The 20606-nt window shown below is 47.7% G+C and overlaps 1 protein-coding gene across 1 annotated transcript in view; it reads right to left on the reverse strand.

The window, feature by feature from the left end:
• The window catches only part of LOC142312864 (uncharacterized), a 566011-nt gene extending 547094 nt beyond the window's left edge, over positions 1–18917 (reverse strand). Inside the window, exons 1-2 of the mRNA XM_075351850.1 lie at positions 18776–18917; positions 18236–18712 (exon numbers count right to left, since the gene is read on the reverse strand). Of these exons, the coding sequence (XP_075207965.1) occupies positions 18236–18712; positions 18776–18917 (619 nt within the window). The remainder of the gene's footprint in view (positions 1–18235; positions 18713–18775) is intronic.
• Positions 18918–20606: the final 1689 nt, after the last annotated feature.

The raw sequence follows: 20606 nt of genomic DNA on the forward strand, positions 1-20606 counted from the left end.
CAGCAACAGCCCCACAGGTCTGCTCCTCACTGAGCCCTATGGAGTTCTGCCCTAACTGACTCACTGCTCCTCCTCTCCTGTTCTTGCCTACGCCACCTAGCAACCAGACTCTCCACCACACCCCTTGAGAGGAGATGGAGGCTCTACCCCCTCCACTATTCCAGTGAAGGTGAAGGCTTGCCCCCTCCTGGGATCCCCAGGGGTCCTCTCATGGGTACATGTGTGAGACCTGATCACTATGCGCCTGTGTTCCACACCCCTGTCAGCCTTCTGGATTACCTGTGTTGTACTGTCCCCAGCATGGGTGCAGTACTCAGTGGTGCCTGACCAGGTCAGGGGCGCCACAATGCCACTAGGTACACTGAGTGTTTGCTAGTATAATGGCTTAGTTATAATGAGTTGGAGTGTGCAATGCAGGCAGACGTGCTGCAAATGTCTTTGCACTAGTGTGGCTAGACAAAAGTCCAATAGCCACGTTTAGGATGCCACTAGGTACACTGAGTGTTTGCTAGTATAATGGCTTAGTTATAATGAGTTGGAGTGTGCAGAGGACAGGAGGGTACAGTGTCAGGGTTGTGGGGCTCTGGGTAGAGGAAAGGAAGCCTGCCTTTCTATTCCCTCCTAATGGTGAAATGCAGGGAGGAAATCCCTGACCTTTGCTACACAGACGCTGTCTCTGTTTTCAGGACCTGTCACCTATGGCTCTGACCCTGCCGGTACGAGCCCTTAAAAGGACTGATGGAAAGTGCTATCCCTAAGCTGTCCAGCGCTGTGTATGGAGCGCATACAGCAGTATCGGCGATAGGACAAAGGACGGAGCTGCGCCAGTGATGTCTGACACCAAGGACGCAGAAGGCAGATAATGGCGTGCTGGAGGAAAATGTCCGGTTTTATAATGCAGGGACATGTGACATGGACATCCTATCACACATGCCGTTGCTTCTCTGGCTAAAAGTCCACTTAGCTGTGTGTGTGTCTGGGATTGGCTGGCATGCTGGCCCGCCCCACTACACGCGCGCGCTTAGGGAAGGAAGACAAGGAAAAAAAAAAATGGCGATCGCCATTATACAAACAGCAGTGATCTGAAGGCGCTGTTCACGCACACTATACACTGAAATTTCATAATAGTGTGAGTCACAGAGTGACTTACACTATTACAGCGGAAAGCCAGCTAGGAATTAGCTGTTTTTTTGCTGCTAGAACCATTATCGAACGTTTCTAGAACTATCGAGCTTTTGCAAAAAGCTCGAGTTCTAGTTCGATCTAGAACAGGCCCCAAAATCACTCGAGCCTAGAACTGGAGAACCTCGAACCTAGAACCGCGCTCAACTCTAGATAGGACGTCTCCAAAAACACAGTCCATCAAATCGCAAGCGTGAACCCTAAGAGCAAGCTCACTCCGTTAGCCATACGGGTGAGCGGGACCCGATTAGTTCCACACTGTAGGGTCCAAAAAGTAAAAAGGTGCCACGGAAAAGGCCACAGGCTAACAAGCAACACCAAGGACACGGATGCAGGCGTGCTCCCTCCTTGCAGCAGCGGTGCTCAGAATTCTGGTTTACAAGCTGTCAGTGTCAGTATTCTTGGGCTGAGTACGCAGAAACCCTTTCCTTTCCCAATGGCACCCCTTCGCTACCATCACTGGGGCACAACCCCCTACCCACGGAGGGGTTAGACACCTTGTTGCCATACCCCTACCACCAGGCTCCCCAACAGCAGCGGTGGTACTCCATTTTACCACGCACCATGGGTGGCGTCACAAACTTCCAAATCCTCTGTACATATCCCCCCTCTTCACTTTGAGTGTCCGCGCGACCCCCCTCCTGGGTCCAGAGACCCCTCGAGCCGTTACAGTTCCGGATCCGAGCGGCTCAGCTGCTGACACAGGGGCGGTACAAATACACCTTAGATCCAGTTCCTTATTGGTGACTTCTTCTCTGATTGTTTTTGTCTCTCTGTTTGTTTTGTCCCCATTTGTCTTCATCTGGTCCAGGCGCCATGATGACTTTTCACATCCACAGCTTGTCTCTGCAGACTTCCATCTTCTTTGGTCTTCTGCAGCACATCCCAATGTGATGCCCTAAAAAATAACCGTGCCATTATAATTACACCCAAATAAAAAATATATGCACATTCCGTGCAATGAATAACCCATATACTGTGCTCCTAAAAAAATTATTTGCCCCACTATGCTCCCTGCCTAAAAAGTGACCCCCCACACTGTCCCCCTTATGATATATGGCCTCCACACCGCCCGCCTCATATAATGACCACTACACCACCATCCCTCCACCATGAATTATAGCTGCCACACTGTCTTACCTTATGAAAAATATCCATCAAACCATCCCCCCTCATTAACCATGGCCTATATGCTGTCCATACAACATAATGTACCTGTGATATGAACAATGGCCTCCACAGTCCACATCTTCTGTGCCCCTCACCACACTGCCTCCTCTCCATACTGTGTGCCCCCTTTCCTGCCCCCTGTATAGCCTTCATAATGTGCCCACTTGTATACGGCACCTATTACACTGTCCTTACTGCCTCCCATAATGCACAATCACTTTGTATACTGAGTGAACACCCCTATTCTCCCTCCCACACTTTATTGTAAAAGTTCCTTGTATCTTCAGCTTCACGGTGGAGCACTTACTGTATCCCTCATCTTCACCTCCTTTGTGGTGCTCTATCTCACATATGCTGCATACCCATATCTCACACACCCTGCACCACTCATATCCCACACACTCTGCACCCCAAAATCCCTCAAACCTTACAATCCAATATTCCCTAAAGACCTTGGATCCCAATATCCACACACCCTGGACCTCCATATCCCTCACACCATACACTCCCATATCCCCTACAGAGCCTGCACACCTATATCCCACACACCCTGCCCCTGGTCTTACACATTGTGCCCCCATGGCCCACACATCCTGCACCCCCATCTCACACACTGCCACCATATACCACGCACTCTGCACCCCCTTACACCTCTTTCAAACACACCTCTGTCACAGTCTGCATCCCCCATATGCCCCTCACTCTGCACCCGCCAAATGCCACTCACATTGCACTCCCCATGTCCCCCTGTTCCCTGTCCCACATCTCTGTATTTCTTCTAGCTCCTCCTTCATTACTTGCTGCACTTACTCACCAGGAAAACTTTGGGCCTCCTCCCATTTGGGTCACATGTGCATGACATCATCGCAGGTTCTTTACCAGTAGCAAGTATTGTCTTCCATCTGGGCAGGAGCTGATTAGTTCTCCTCTGCCCCTGCAACGCTCCTACAGCAAATTGCTCCAGATCAGCCCTGAGTAGCAATAGCTCCGGGTGGGCCCTTCCAGGTCTTGGGTAGCTATGCTACTGGGCAGTAGTGTGGTGAGGTTGCAGAGTGATGATCTCATCACACTGCTGCACGCAGAGCCCTGATCTGCCCCACTGACCCTTCCTCCAGCACAAGTGGCTAACTTTCATGCGACACTGCCGGGCCCCTTTGCTGCAGCTGTGACTGGGGACTGGTGAACAGGGGACCCCACAGGTCTTTTCTTAATAAAGCTAAGTAATTACCTCGTGCCCATGCCGTGTACCCCCCTCTTCACCGGGCCCGTACACCAGTTACAGTTGTAATGCCCTGATGGCGACTCTGAGCTTTATTTAGGTGACAAACCTGAACAGGACATTGATGTACAGTAAAAAGTCTGTATTCATTGTTCATCCCTAAATACAACAAAAACACTAAAAAATCCTGCGTGTGCGATTTATACATAACAGAACTGTACATGTATGAGGTGAAACCAAGTGTGGATAAGGTGGAGCCATCTGTAGATGAGACAGAGCCCTGTGTGTTCAAGGTGGACAGAGTGTAGCTGTGTTTCGATGGAGTGGAGCATTGTTTGTGTGAGGTGAGGTGTGTGCGGTGGAGAGAGGTGTGTACACGAGTGATAGGGTGGAGCCAAGTATGTAGGAGTTGGAGTGGGCTGAGCCATGGGTTTATGAGGTACCATATGGGTATGGAGCGGAACCATGTGAGTACAGGGCAGGGACATGTTGGTACGCAGCGGGGCCTGTGAGGATGGGACGGGCCAGATGGGTTCACCTTGTAGGGGAAAAGGGGTATGGGTAAACTATGTAGATGGTGGGCCTATGTGGCTATGCTATATACTGTAGAAAGCAAGGGAAAGGCCATGTAGGTATGTCCTTGATGAAATGGAACTGTGTATTACAAATGAGTTAATGTAATTGTAGCGCCCCACGGGCCAGGTGGTCAGCCTACTCGTTACCAGGCCGTTGCAGGTTGGGTCAGGCGATGTCACGGGTGGCCTTGCCCAGTTCCGTTGCCCTGAGGCATACAGTAAATGGTGGGGAAGAGGGGAAATGGGGAAAGTTTGCATGATGCCACCTGTGGTATGTGGCCAGGGATTAGCTGCCGCTGCAGGGTTCCTTGCTGGGGCTGATAGTAGTGCAGCTTGGGTGTAATCACTCCCCACAGGTGGAGCGGGCCCCAGGAGGATGGTGGGGGTTGTAGTGGTGCAACGGAGTGCATGGCTGGGACGCCAACAGAAACTGGACATCACAAGTTGGTAGTTTCCTCTTTATCTTTACTGGTCAGGTGTTATGGTCCAGGTTTACAGTGGTCCTGTCAGCCCAGAAGCAGGTTCTCTCCTTGACTGGCAGGTTAAAGGCCTTCCTTAATGCGCCTTTGGTGGGAGCCGCTGTGGCATGGAGGAGCACAGCGTCCCCTTCTCTCTCTCTTTGCTTGAAGATGACTGTCCCCTGTGACAGGCAGCGTGAACCAGTTATGGGACCCGCTTGTATTACTGTGATCCCGGGTTCTATATTGCTGCTGCGTATTGGAACTATGGTGGGCCAGGAATGTAGAAACTCTTGCCCTCCGGGTTTTCCTACTGGGCCATTAGCACCCAAAAACCGATGACCCCAGTGTCCCGTCCTAGCGCTCGTTCCTGGAAAGCTCTTACAGAAGCCCTCAAATAGGGCCGCTCTTTCTCCTCGCCTACACTGTTCTGCCTGACTTCCTTCCTGTTCACTCTAACCCTTAACCCAGGTCAGCATGTACAGAGAGACTCCCTTCAAAACAGGTTATGAGTAGTGATGAGCGAGTATGCTTGTTACTACTCGGTACTCGCACGAGTATCACTGTACTCGGGCTACTCGGCGGGGACCGAGTAATCTCGCGATACTCGTGCTGTACTCGTGGTCTTTATCCCTGCATGTTGGCGCTCTTTTGAGAGCCAGCCCTCATGCAGGGATTGGCTGGCAGACCACTGCAATGCCACAGCCCTGTTAGTTGTGGAATTGCAGTGATTGGCCGGCCCGTACAGCGTGACCGAGCCTTTATACCGGCGGGCACGCTGTGCTCTGCTCACAGCCATCCAGACAGTCAGTGCAGGGAGAGGGTTGCTGCTTCAGGGAAAGGTTTGCGGCCCTTTATAGTTAGTTCCGGAGCAGGGATGCAAACAGTGTGACCAGAAGTCCTTCTCAGGACTATTATAGTTGTATACAGGCAGGCAGGGTATAGCCAGGTCGGAGTACAGTAGCAGAGTCCTTCTCAGGACTATTGTTGCTATATACAGGCAGGGTATAGCCAGGTCGGAATACAGGCTAGTGACCAGAAGAGTCCTTGTCAGGACTATTGTAGCAGTATACAGGCAGGCAGGCAGGCAGGGTATATAGCCATTCCTAGTGGTGACCGTATACCAGCCTTCATCATATCTGGGGCTGGTGTACACAATCTAAAACAGTCCAGATAGTGTCAGACTTCTCAGTAATTGTCGCTCCTAAAAACCTGTTAGGTTCTTATTGCGTCCGTGCTTGCATTTAAAAACCGCACGTGTGTGCCTGTCGGTGGCAGCGTACAGGTGCACTTGTGTGCGTTTTTCACAAACTGTTATATAACGCACAAGTGTAGTGTATAATACACGTCAGTCAGCAGTGGCTGATAGTGTCAGACTTCTCAGTAATTGTCGCTCCTAAAAACCTGTTAGGTTCTTATTGCATCCGTGCTTGCATTTAAAAACCGCACGTGTGTGCCTGTCGGTGGCAGCGTCAGGCTCCATATTGTCCCTGGATAGAGATGTACATGAGGGCCTCAAAACATTGTTCCCATTGCAAAGGAGCGGGTCTCCTGTCGTTGTAATGCCCATTCTGAAAGAATGGGCGAAAAAATTTACCACTGGGGGTATACCTGAAACAACGGCCTAACTATTGTAACGGTCATCATGATGGCGCATGAGGAGAAGGAGGAGCAGTCCAGCGATTAGCCAAAGTCCAGAAGTGTGTTACCATGGGTGAGTGGAGGTACATGGCAAATTCCCGTTACAAACTTTAAATTCCGCTGTCATTTGCTGGTGGTGTGGTGAAGTCTGGCCTAATCCAACCCTTGTTCATCTTGATCAGAGTCAGCCTGTCAGCATTTACAGTTGACAGGCGGGTGCGTTTATCTGTAATGATTCCACCTGCGGCACTAAAAACACGCTCTGACAAAACGCTAGCGGCAGGGCAGGCCAGGACTTCCAAGGCGTAGAGAGCCAATTCATGCCACGTGTCCAGCTTGGATACCCATTAATTGTAAGGCACAGAGGAATGTCGGAGTACAGTTGTTTGATCTGCAAGGTACTCCTTGAGCATCTGGGCAAACTTAGGATTTCTTGTGGCACTACCCCGCACCTCAGGGGCTGTGGTATGTGAGGGGCTGAGAAAACTGTCCCACATCTTAAAGACTGTTCCCCTACCTCTGGCGGATTGGACTTGTGCCCCTCTCGGCTGTACGCCTTGGTTGTCCACTGATTCCTGACCTATGCCGCTAGCGTTTTGTGAGGGGAATGCTTTGCCTACTTCCGTGACTATGGCCTTCTGGAACTGCTGCATTTTGCCTGACCTCTCAGCCTCGGGAATAAGAGACATAAAGTTCTCCTTTTAGCGTGGGTCTAACAGTGTTACCAACCAGTAATGATTGTCGGCCAAGATGTTCTTAACGCGAGGGTCACGAGACAGGCAGTTTACCATAAAGTCAGCCATGTGTGCCAGACTCTTAACAGCCATCACTTTAGTATCCTGACCAACACGATGACTGAACATGCTGTCCTCCTCCTCCTCCTCATCCTCCTCCTCATCATCTACCCTGTCCTCTGGCCAGCCACGCTGAACCGAGGATATGACTGCATGTCATATCCTCAATTTGGCCAGAGAGTTGCTCCATGTCTTCATCCTCCTCCTCGTCATAGTCCTCCACTGCATGTTGTGATGAGACGAGGCTGGGCTGTGTGTTATCACCCACACCCACTACTGTTTCTTGCTCAAACTCATCGCGCTCCGCCTGCAATGCATCATGGTTGTTTTTTGAGCAGAGACCATTTTAGAAGGCAGAGAAGCGGTATGGTGACGCTAATAATGTCGTCATCGCCGCTCACCATCTTGGTGGAGTCCTCAAAGTTTTGGCAGATGGTACATAGGTCGGACATCCATCTCCACTCCTCAGGTGTTATGTGTGGAGTTTGACCCATTTCCCGACGGCTTAGGTGATGCAGGTACTCAACAACTGCCCTCTTCTGCTCACATATCCTGACCAACATGTGCAGAGTTGAATTCCAATGCGTGGGGACATCACACACCAGTCTGTGAGCCGGAAGATGGAAATGGCGCTGAAAGCCGGCAAGGCCGGCTGAAGCAGTAGGTGACTTTCGAAAATGTGCAGACAGGCGGCGAACGTTTACCAGCAGATCAGACAGCTCTGGGTATGACTTTAGAAACCGCTGAACCATGAGGTTGAGCACATGGGCCACGCATGGAACATGTGTCAGCTGGCCTCGCCTCAAAGCCGCCACCAGGTTCCGTCCATTGTCACACACAACCTTTCCTGGCTTTAGGTTCAGAGGTGTGAGCCAGTGATCTGCCTGCTGTTTCAGAGCTGTCCACACCTCTTCTGCATTGTGGGGTTTGTCACCTATGCAGATTAGCTTCAGCACAGCCTGTTGCCGCTTCGCCGAGGCAGTGCTGCAGTGCTTCTGTGTCGCCCTGGACAAGCCAGGGGCCACAGAGCACAACACTTACACACCCCACACTCCCTGCAGGCATATCATAGTCAAAACACAAAATCCTTGTTGCCTTCCCCAGGGGCTGTTGTCCACACCAGGGGGTGGAGCCAGGCGGTTGGTCTCCACCCACCAAGGAGGAGGGAAAACACAGGCAGTGAGAGTTAAGCTAAGGAAGTGGAAGGAGGAAAGTAGTAGAGAGGAGAAAAGTGACAGCAAAGAGCCTGAAGTTGGTCCGGGTGTGTGGCCCGGACAGGACAGCAAGGTTGGCAGGATGTGGTGACCGTCTGCAGTGGAGGCCGATTGGAGTCTGCCGTAAGGACCGTGGACGGGTGGTGACCCGGCCGTACCGGACCGGTATACAAAGAGAAGCCAGCACCATTGGCAGGGGCCTTTCGGATCCCGGCAAGGCTTGGTGTCGCCATGAATTTGCCAAATCCGTTAGTGAAGGGGACCTCAGGGTTTCCAAACAGCCAAGTCCCGATAGAAGGCAACCGTCCAACCGTGAAGGGGAGACACCGCCACCGCCAAGGGCAACCGTCTCCCAGGGCCAGCGCCTGTGGGCAAAAGGGGCTCCTCCGGCCCATATCCAGGTCGGGGAGCGGGTTACCGGTGGGAAACCATCACTACCAACACTGAACTTAGGTGCAGGGAGAGACAGTCATCACTAACCTGCAGGGAGGAACAACCGCAGCCGTCCGAGGGACCCGTCCATCCAGCCACTTGTTTTACCGTGAACTGTGTCATCATCATTGGGCTGAGTGAGTACCTCCGTGCCGTGCGGCACAGCGCTGCCCCTGCGACCCTGCACCTCATCAGGCCCCGCAACCCGCCTGTCATCCATCTCTACCCCATCACCGGGCCCCGGGACAACCAACCCCCCTACCCACGGAGGGGAGAAATAACAACAAAGCTGCTCCCTGTCACAGGCTCCCGGGATCCCCGTCCAGAGCAGCGGTGGTGTCCACACAATCACCACAACCGTGGGTGGCGTCACGGACAATATCCCCAAAACCCAAACGACCCCTTTTCACTCACGGGCGATGAGCGCCGCTCGAGTCCCCGGGATCCGGCCATCGCTCGAGCCACCGAGCAGCAGCAGCCGTAGAGCAGCGGCAGCCGGACCCGAGCAGTGGGAGAGCGCAGCGTCCCCTCCTCCGCCCGCGACACTTCCAGCTTGGGACTGGTGTGGAGGGTAAAGTGGATGAGGATGCGCAGGAGGAGGAGGAGGAGGCTGAGGAGCATGACATTCCGGAGCTGTAGAGTGTGGGTGAAACCCTGACTGAGGTAGGGCCTGCAAAACTTGGTGTGTGAAGGACGTGTTCCGTCCCTTGCTCAGACTGGGTCCCAGCTTCCATAATATTAACCCAGTGTGACGTCAACGAGATGTAGCGGCCTTGCCCACATGCACTTGTCCACGTGTCTGTGGTTAGGTGGACTTTGGCTGAAACAGCGTTGTTCAGGGCACGTGTGATGTTTTGTGACACGTGGTTATGCAATGCGGGGACGGCACACCGGGAGAAATAGTGGCGGCTGGGGACCGAGTAACGTGGGACAGCTGCCACCATCAGGTCGCAGAATGCTTCTGTCTCAACCAGCCTAAAAGGCAACATTTCCAGCGCAAGCAGTCGCGAAATGTTAGCATTTAGAAGTGTGGCATGTGGGGCGTTGGCAGTGTATTTGCGCCTCAAAGGTTTGCTGAATGGATAACTGAACGCTGCGCTGGGACAAGGACGTGCTTGATGATGGTGTTATTTCTGCGTGGGCAACTGCAGGTGCAGGGCCGGAGGAGGCTTGTTCGCGGGCAGCATGGACAGGGGATTGGCTCGCATGCAGAACAAGCGAAGACGTAGCAGTGACATCAGCAAGCACTGCTCCTCGACTCTGTTGTACATCCCACAAAGTCGGGTGCTTGGCTGACATGTGCCTGATCATGCTGGTGGTGGTCAGGCTGCTAGTTTTGGTACCCCTGCTGATGCTGGCATGGCAGGTGTTGCAAACGGCCTTTTTAGAATCATCTGGAGCCAACTTAAAAAACTGCCAGACTCGGGAAGACCTAACATTTGTACAGGCACCTTGTGTCGTGTTGTTCCGGGGAACAGTTGCCTGATGTCTGCCTGGGGCCACCACCCTGCTTCTTACTGCCTGTTGGGATGCTACGCCTCCCTCCCCCTGTGCACTGCTGTCCTCGCTCTGCATATCCTCCATCCAGGTTGGGTCAGTTACTGGATCATCCACCACGTCGTCTTCCTCTTCCGCACCCTGCTCCTCCTGACTTCCTGACAATTGTGTCTCATCATCGTCCACCCCTTGTTGAGACACGTTGCCAACTTCGTGAGAACGTGGCTGCTCAAATATTTGGGCATCTGTACATACAATCTCGTCATGGCCCACTTCAACAGGAGCTGGCGAGAGGCCAGAATGTGTGAATGGAAACGTGAACGAACAGCTCTTCCGAGTGTCCAAGTGTGGGATCAGTAATGTCCGTGGACGTGTACTCGGCCTGGTGGTAGGAAGGAGGATCAGGTTCTGAAATGTGCGGTGCAGTATCACGGCTACTGACACTTGACCGTGTGGAAGACAGAGTGTTTGTGGTGGTGCCAATCTGACTGGAAGCATTATCCGCTATCCAACTAACAACCTGTTGACACTGGTCTTGGTTCAAGAGCGGTGTACTGCTGCGGTCCCCAAGAATTTGGGACAGGACGTGCGAGCGAGTAGATGTGGCCCTTTGTTGTGGCGAAATTAGAGCTTGCACACGACCTCGGTCTCTGCCTGCACCACCATCACGTCCACTTCCTTGTTCGTTGACAACGCCCTTGCGCATTTTGCAATGCTGTGCTGATGTGTATTCACTAGACTTGTGCGTTATATCCAAGTTTTTGCAAAACGCACACAAGTGCAGCGGAAAGCTGCCACCAACAGGCACACACATGCGGTTTTTAAATGCAAGCACGGAGGCACTAAGAACCTAACAGGTCTCTATCCAGGGACAACGTCGAGCCTCCCAATTTTTGGCTGCCCTGCCAAAGGGCTATACTACAATAGACCCACTTCCTTACAATAGGCACTTCAGGTTTACAGGCCCTCATGCACGTCTCTATCCAGGGACAACGTGGAGCCTCCCAATTTTTGGCTGCCCTGCCAAAGGGCTATACTACAATAGACCCACTTCCTTACAATAGGCACTTCAGGTTTACAGGCCCTCATGCACGTCTCTATCCAGGGACAACGTGGAGCCTCCCAATTTTTGGCTGCCCTGCCTAAGGGCTATACTACAATAGACCCACTTCCTTACAATGGGCACTTCAGGTTTACAGGCCCTCATGCACGTCTGTATGCAGGGGCATTGGTGAACCTCACAATTTTGGACTGCTCTGGCAAAGGAAAATACTACAAAGACTCACTTCCTCAAAATGGGCACATTAGACTCAGAGGCCTTTATGTACGTCTCTTCTCAGGGACATCGGAGTGCCACACAATGTTTTACGTAAAACCTTTCATGTATTAATCTCAAAAAGTAACATACATTAGCTCTATCTTACTATTGGGTATGTGCCCTTAACATTTCCGCCATGAAAATTCATTTTGGTGTCATTTTTTCGTTTAATATTTCTTTATTATTATTTCAAAACTTTATATAACAAACAGTGTATATAGATATTTCGTGTTGCCCAATTTTACATAATATGGAAAGGTTATAACATAACCTGGGCCTATGAGTCTCATACACATAAAGTACAGTAGAATTGTCACATATCTTGCACGAAGTAATATCTATATGCTATCCCAAGTAACCTCAAGAACTAAATGTATGATAATCCTTTATCTTGTTCTATTTAGAATATGGAAGGCAACATCCTTCTGTAAAGTCTTGTAAATATGAACATGAAAACCTATGCATATCAATTAGAAGAAAAAAAAAGGTAGAAAAAGATGAGAAGAGAAAAGGGGAAGGAGGAGCCGAGGAAAAAGGAGGAACGGAAAAGGGAGGGGAGGTTCTGTGACGTGATGCCACACCGCCTTCTTATTGGGGAATCCAGCCCACCCCACCTCAACATTCATTGTGGTAAAGTACCTGTAAGCAGCCAAGTTTGGAATTGCTGTGTCTCTCTAAATTGGAGCCATGGGTACCAGGTAGAGAAACAAAGGGAGTCTCTCCCTTCATCGAAAGCTCTCATCTCCTCTAGACGTCGAAGGGTATCAACGGCCTCCACCCAGTCTGCTCTCCCCAGCACATACGTGGACCTCCAATGTTTCGGTATGATCTGCCTCATTGAAATCATGAAGTAAGATAGCAGACCCCTCTTCACCTTGGAGATTGCTCCCGTATACATTGACAATAGAGCCACTTCCGGTGAGGGTGCAATTTCCGTGTGATGCAAATGGTTGTAGAGAGCAAAGACCTCTTCCCATAGCCCCTGTATCCCTGTTCATGTCCACCAAATATGCAGCATTGTGCCCACCGAGGTGTGACACCTCCAACAAGTGTCCGGGACTTCTGGGAACATTTTGTGCAATCTAGCGGGTGTCCTGTACCACCGTGAGAGGATTTTATAGTTGAGTTCCTGCATTCTACAAGAAATAGTGGATTTGTGTGTTAAGTTAAATGACTTATACCACTGTGTTTTAGGGAAGGTCTGGCTCAGTTCTGATTGCCAATGCCTAACGTACTCCGGCAGGTCATCTCCAACCCCCCCGGACACTGTTATGTTGTAGATTATCGAAACTGTGTGAGGGGGTGTTTCTTGGAGGAAACATAGCTTTTCAAATGGAGTCAGATCCCTATGAATCTCGGATCCCGGAGTCAGTGAGTCTATAAAACTGCGTATTTGCAGGTATTGAAACCAATGACTTGGTTCTCTCGGCCTCTCACCGATCAGGGACATCAATGATCTGCAACCCTGTTGGGTAATTGCATCTTTGACTCGTGGGATTCCTCCTGTCGGCGTTGAAATCAGGCTAGGATGGGGCTCATGAAGCCAACACTGGAACGCGGGGTTGCCCACCAGTGGCGTCATAGGACCCGGTTCCTCTGTCAGTCCAAATCGCCTATTAGCCTTCCTCCACGCGGTAGCCAAAGATAATTGGTGTCATTTTTGAAGGTTTTCTGGTGAGTCCGTAAAAATGGCGTAAAACGCGGACAAAATTGTTCACAGCTGTGACTTTTGAGTGATAAATGCTTCAAGGGGTCTTCCCCATGCTGTTGCCATGTCATTTGAGCACTCTTCTGAGACTTTTGTGCCATTTTTAGGGTTTCTACATGCTGCCTGGGGTCATTTCACAAAAATACTCGGGTCCCCCATAGGATAACATTGGGCTCGGTGCTCGGGCCGAGTACACGAGAATCTTGGGATGCTCGGCCCGAGCCTCGAGCACCCGAGCTTTTTAGTACACGCTCATCACTAGTTATGAGCACCCCCTGCTGGCCTGGAGTAGATGATGTTGGATGTGATGTTCCTGACAAGGAGAGGTCCCCACGCTGCCTCCAAGCATATCATTGATGCCGGTGAGGAGAACAACGCCACTGTGGTTCCCATGACCACTGGGGTGCCACATAATTATAAGTAATCTACTTGAATTTTGCAAAAATCTGTATTCTCCGGGATACACATTTTTTGCAGTTTGCTTCATGAAATCAGCAAATTAAACTTTAGTCATAAAGCTGCGAGATTTGCTAAATTAGAATTGATGCATATTGTATAATCTCCACTATGTATCTACATATGAATGTGTGTGATTCCTCCTTGGCACATTCAGTTTTGGCCTTGTAGACCTATTTTTCTGACTTGAGTCCAGTCCCGAGGTCCGGCATTCTCTGTGTTATAGATTTGGTGCAGTCATATATTATACTATTCTCTTACATAGGGTGCTTTAGAAGGCAGTTTAAATCGAACCATGATTGGACCGAAATTCACGAACTGGCCAGACAGTGTCCTGAGAGTGATGTGTTCATCTAAATATATGAACCTGTCATGCTCAAGTTGAGAGATCCACTGGCCAGTCTGTGCTTTGTGGTCTGAACAAGGAACGAATCGAAAGGCCAACATAGTAACCTATTTCAAATGCTTCACCTGTGGAAGTATCCATAATTAATTTTAGGGATCCTTCAGACCATCGTATTATGTCTGATATGTGGATGAGCACATGGAACCAGTCACATTAAAATTTTACAGACTAAACTGGCCAGAAATAGCAACTACGTGAAACTGGTCAACGTAAGATTGTTAGAGAGTTTGTAAGGTAACATTCACTTCCACTACTGAGATGAACAATTCCAATAATATTATGAGCTCATGCAACTGATGAGACAATTGCACAATTGGCTGATACCATACACATCATATTCTTGGTGCCCTAATGGAGTGTAGAAATAAAGAGATGAAAAATATTGGAGGATGATCCCCTATATATTGATATGCAGCAGAGATAAAGTAGACAACTGCAGGCTGCAGCACCCAGCCATGTGCTTATCTTTGCTCTGTATTAAAATATGAGGGACTCCATGTGATTTCCATGTTGTTTTTTTAATTAAATAAATTTAAAAAAACGACATGCGGTCCTAACCAATTTTGATAGCCAGCCAAGATAAAGTCAACAACTGGGGGCTGGTATTCTCAAGCTAGGGAGGCCGACAACCACCCAGAATTGTTGCATCCATTAGATGCAGCAATCCCGGCACTTTACCCGGCTCATCCCGTGTGCCCTGGTGCAGTGGCAACTGGGGTAATACAATGGGTTTATTAAAGTTCATAGCTGACATTGAGCTCTAGATTAGTAAAGGGAGGTGACTATGAGATCCCCTTTTACTAATCTGTAAGTGAAAAGAAAAAAACACAAACATCAAAAAAATCCTTTATTTGAAATAAAATACAACCCCCCCAATCTTTTCACCCCATTATTACACCCAAAACACCCAAGTCTGACGTAATCCACACGGGTGTCACATGATGAGGTCCCACGACGATCTCGGCTCTACTACATCCTCCAGCTCCCAACCAAATTTCAACCAAACGTTTTGAGAACAATGTGGAAAAATAACAGATGTCCGTATACCGAATAGTGAATTACTTTATATTCATCACCAAGACTCAAAAATAGATATGAAGGTAAAAGGTTCCCAACTAGATAACCAAACCAATTTAACAAAAAAGGAACCAGAAACAAAATTTTGTATAGAAATAATCTTTATTAAAGTAAATCAAAGCAAAAAGGGTGTCATTACAGAATGATACACTAGATGACAGCGCTCATCAACAGGAGGAGAAAGGGGGAATCACCAAAATGAAAAACTGTGTACAAACATACATTTAAAGCCAGATCCAAATTCCAGTGTAGTAATATGGTGAGACTAAACTGTTAACATCATCTGCTGGAATGGCGGAACCCGCACCATTTGATTTAACAGATCTGGAAAAAAGTATTTCTAAAGATGTTTTACCATATGCTAATGTAGTGCCCTTGACACCATCAGTGTGCTACAAGATTCTGCATCCCCACCAGGATGAAGGGCCTACCCCCTTAGGGCCTTAGGGACCAAGAACCCCAGTGCCGGTAACACCAAAAACCCAGGTAATCCCAGTTTTCCCCAACAATCCTCCATACAATGGTACTTAGCTAGGGTGGGACCAATGGATGGCCGCCTAGAGGTGGAGCCACTCCAGTCCACTAGTTGACCAGGTGGGAGGGACAGACTGTGGAGAATAGTCAGTAGATAGTGTCTGACAGGCGAGGAGTGAAGGTGTGACTGAGCAACATCCTGACTCAGGTTAACAATGACCTGGTACCCAGGAGAAGTGATTGCCGGTGGAGTACTTCCGGAACTACGCACCGACTGGGTACAGGACCCTAGGACAGAAAAGAGCTTCAAGCCAACCTGTTAACAACTGCACAGCAAAGGGGGCCATCAAGGACCTTTCTGACCCTAAAGAATCTTAAGATTCAGTAGCAAAGGGAGAACTGGGGACAGGACCAGAGACTCCAACCCCACAGGGTTCACACTACTGTCAGGCGAACAGAAGTGGACAAACCACAGACCGAGGAGCCCCAGTGTTCTATACCATGGGAACCCACTTACCAGAGACAGATGCAGGGGAAGAAGGTACCAGAGAACCAGACTGGCACTGGGATGACGGGGACCTGGAGGTGAAACCAGCCGGTCTCGGGCAACCAGCTAACATCTCAGCTGTGAGTAAACCAGTTGCACTGAATACCTGTCTAGACTCCTTCTTCCGACGCCCACCACACCATACACCCGCTGGGGCAATTCCCTACTTGCGGAGGGACTATCATACTAGCTGCAATACCATCAGCCCCAGTAGAGACATTCTGCAGCGGTGGCTCCCTATACTTAGCCGCAACACCAGAAGTGGCGTCACAAATAAACTCTAATCACAAATCCCCTGTAAATATGCGGTGTATTGCTGCGATATGTCACTGGGTGGCCGGTGCCCAGTTCTGTTATCCTAGGGTTGCTTGAAAAGGGATAAAGTACATGGGAATAATAATAAAGTTTTTGTCGTGACGCCACCTGTGGTGTGCGGCCAGGCAGTGGGGGCCGCTGCTGCAGGGTTCTTCTCACCGGGGGTCGATGTTGATTGCAGTCAAGATGGAGTCACTCCCCACAGGCAGAGTGGTTGCCACGGGAGGATGGCCGACTTGTAGTGGGCCGTAGACGCTAAAGCGCGGGACGGCACCTTTCTTCTCCCACCTGCTATGTACTATAAGAATAGATTAGATATGGAGGGAACCTTTCTTCTCCTTCCTGCTATGTCCTGTGTTATGGCTGTTGTCTTTGGAAAAACTAGAAACACGGATAATCATAAGGAACATAGTCCAGAAAAACTGGAAAATCTTCCAATATAATGAGGGATAGAAAAATACATATATGGGGTATGGTGACCGCAGCATAACTATGCAAAAGAAGGAAAAAAACTATTTTAGTAAAAGTAGAATTTTATTGAAAAAGTCATAAGAAAAAAAAATAGGGAACAATACATTGGCCTACTACAATTTTCTTATGTATACCCAATGATGAGGATACAAAAAATGTGACAACACAGAGGACATGTGAGAAATAAAAATAATAGGGTAGCACAAAAGTATATATGATCACACATGTAAATACAGATGGCTGGCAATAATAATGTACACAGAATCCAAATCAGAAATCTCCCAGTAATGATGTGATATAAGCCCTAGAAGATGGCCACGTACAGGTACAAGCTGATCACACATTTGTGAATGGAGACCACAAGTAAGAGAAGACATGTCATAGAAGTGGATATAAGTAAAGGATGAATAATATGCAGTCTGTCAATAGCAGTAATAAGAGCAGCAACTATATATAATGTCAAGTGCTTACCCATTACACAGCAGGGGCACATATATAAGATCTCATCACAGGAACATAATTATAAACACATTTAATTGTGCTGCTTCTTTTAAATTCAAGATCTATTGATTGAAATCTAATTTATTTCTAGTTCAACCCTTTAAAAAAGTAAAAGGCATATTACAAAAAAAACAAAACAAAAAAAAAACAAAGTTTATTACTGAGAAATTGCAGTAGTAAGATATTGTTATCCTGGCTATCCAATGCCATAATGCGTGAATATTATGAGCCGACCTCTGCTCCAGCAAGAAGTAAATAAGAGAATGTAGTAGGACCAATATATGTATAGTCTAGTATACTCAAAGACAATAACATTTTTTGGAGATGTTCATTTTACATAGGATTCAATTGACATTAAAGATAATTATAATTATTATATAATTATAATTGTCAAATATTGATTATAAAAAGATTCCCTGAGTGTCCTAAGTGTAGGATTAAGTTGATGTCACCTATGATATACTGTATGTTATGATGATGCTGTAGTCTGGGTATACTCTGCATGGAAAGTCATTTTAAAAAAAAAAAATTTGATCACCCGAGATGTTCCAACCAATATGGAAAGGTTTGTATATTAAAAAGTAATTTGTAACATTTACAGGTTTATTGTTCTATCAATAAGATAAAGAGGTTTGTTCAGACATTGAGATTATAGCTTTTTACCAACGAACAAGGTTCATTTTGTCTGTAAAACATCATCTCTCACATGCTGAACATCTCCTACATTATTCCCTGTGTGAATTCTCTGATGTTTTGCAAGCTTCCATTTTTGCCTAAAACATTTCCCACAATTTGAACATGAATATGGCTTCTCCCCTGTGTGAATTTGCTGGTGTTTAACAAGATATGATTTCTGTCTAAAATTTTTCCCACAGTCTGAACATGAATATGGCTTCTCTCCGGTGTGAATTCCTTGGTGTATATCAAGACTCGTTCTCTGGCGAAAACATTTCCCACAATCTGAACAAGAATATGGCTTATCTCCTGTGTGAATTCTCTGATGTGTTATAAGATGTGATTTCCGCTTAAAACATTTCCCACAATCTGAACATGAATATGGCTTCTCTCCTGTGTGAATGCTCTGATGTGTTATAAGATGTGATTTCACCTTAAAACATTTCCCACAATTTGAACATGAATATGGTTTCTCCCCTGTGTGAATTCTCTGATGAATTATAAGATTTGATTTCTCATTAAAATATTTCCCACATTCTGGACAAGAATTTATTTTCTCCTTGGTATGATTTTTTTGAGACTCTGTGAGGGGAAAGCTTTCGCCATATTTGGTACTTGAAAATTGCTTCTTTGCTGGAAGATCACTTGGATTTTTATTTTTCCTAGTCGTCTGTGATGGATCACAAGATAGGACTTGTTTAAATGGATCAGATGATAAATCTTCACTAGAAAAGTATGAAGGAATATCTGGAAAAATAGCTTTAACATTTACTGTATCTTGTGTCATATAAAAGTCATCAAATTTAAAAAATGAAGATATCTGTTGTCCCTCTGATTTCCTGGTACAGTCATCTGCCAAGAAAGAAAACAAATTATTCTAAAAAAAAAAAATCTTTAAAACTTTTAATTTTACACCATTTGTATATGAACAGCTGATAATAATAATAATAATAATAATCTTTATTTCTATAGCGCCAACATATTCCGCAGCGCTTTACAATTCAGGAGGAACATATACATATCATATACATAAACATATACAAACAAGTAACAATTATAGAGGCTACAATATTTAAAAGGAAAAATGGCAACCCTGCTCGTGAGAGCTTACAATCTACAATGAGATGGGGGGAGGGGCAAGGTACAAGTGTTTATTTAAAATGACAATCCAGCCAGCTCATGGGGGATAGATGATGGCTTCCTGGACCAGTTGGCAAGAGCCTTGAGATGCATTTGGGTGCCAAGGAGTTTGACGTGGGGTTATGTTCTGAGAAGTTGTAGAGGGATTATGTGAAATTAGTTTGGCTAGGGAGTGTGATAGGCCGCCCTAAAAAGATGCGTTTTTAGGGAGCGTCTGAAGCTGATAGAAATCTCATTTCAGTAAGACAAAAAAAAAGGTTCACAATGTAACAGTAGACCTAAAGTCACAAGCTAGTAGATCATGAGGTTATGCTGCCTTTGTTAATTTTGCCTCCCAAATATTGGAATAAAAATCCATAAATAAAATGTATAGCCTAAAATTATACCAATTACAACTTCTACTCATCCAGTAAAACCAAGCCCCTCACTTTGGTCCACTATGGCAAAATATGTTTACTAGAGATGAGCGAACCGGCCGTGGTTCGGCTCGAGTTCGGTTCGTCGAACGGAGGTCTCGTTCGAGTTCAGTTCGGCGAACGTTCGACGAACCGAACTCGAACCAATAGGATATAATGGGAGGCAATCACAAACACATAAAAACGCATTATAAATGTACACATACAGTTAATAAACATTGCCATAACACTTACCGGTCCCCGCCATCCCTCCTGCACTCTGTCTCCTGCCGCTATTCCATCCGATGATCGCTGAATCTTCCCGGTGACCAGCACTGCCAGCAGTGATGCAGGACCTATCGTGACGTCAAAATAGCCATGTGACCAGTCATGTGGCTATTATCTCATTGGCTACAGACTGGTCACATGACTATGACGCGTCATGTAGGACCTGTCATTGCACTCTCCGGTACACGGTGCACATTTGTGTATCGCCGTGTACCGGCGACATGCTCTAGCACACGGTCGACTCCCCGTTCCGTTAGGGACCGGCTGACACAGCCGGTCATTAACGGAGATCACCGTTGCCATAGCAACGCAGTTAGCGGTGACGTCACCGCTAACCGCGGCTCCGGGAGCACCGTTGCTATGGTAATGCGTCTGTCAGCGTTACCGCTGTTACCGCTGACAGCCAGCAGCACTGATCAGTCACGGAGTGAAGGCTGCACGCTGCTTCCCGTGCAGCTTTCACGGAGTGAAGGCTGCATGGGAAACAGCATCTTCCCCCATGCAGCAGTGATGGAGCAGAGCTGCATTTGTTGAACGAGAAAGACAGAAGACCATGGATCGTGGAGGGCTGACAAGGGGTAATAAAGATGGAGTCTCTAATGTGTCTGTGTATTTATTTCTATTAAAGTATTTTTTCTCTGTGTGGTGTCTTT

The sequence above is a fragment of the Anomaloglossus baeobatrachus genome, chromosome 5, assembly GCF_048569485.1.
Source record: "Anomaloglossus baeobatrachus isolate aAnoBae1 chromosome 5, aAnoBae1.hap1, whole genome shotgun sequence".
NCBI lineage: Eukaryota > Metazoa > Chordata > Amphibia > Anura > Aromobatidae > Anomaloglossus > Anomaloglossus baeobatrachus.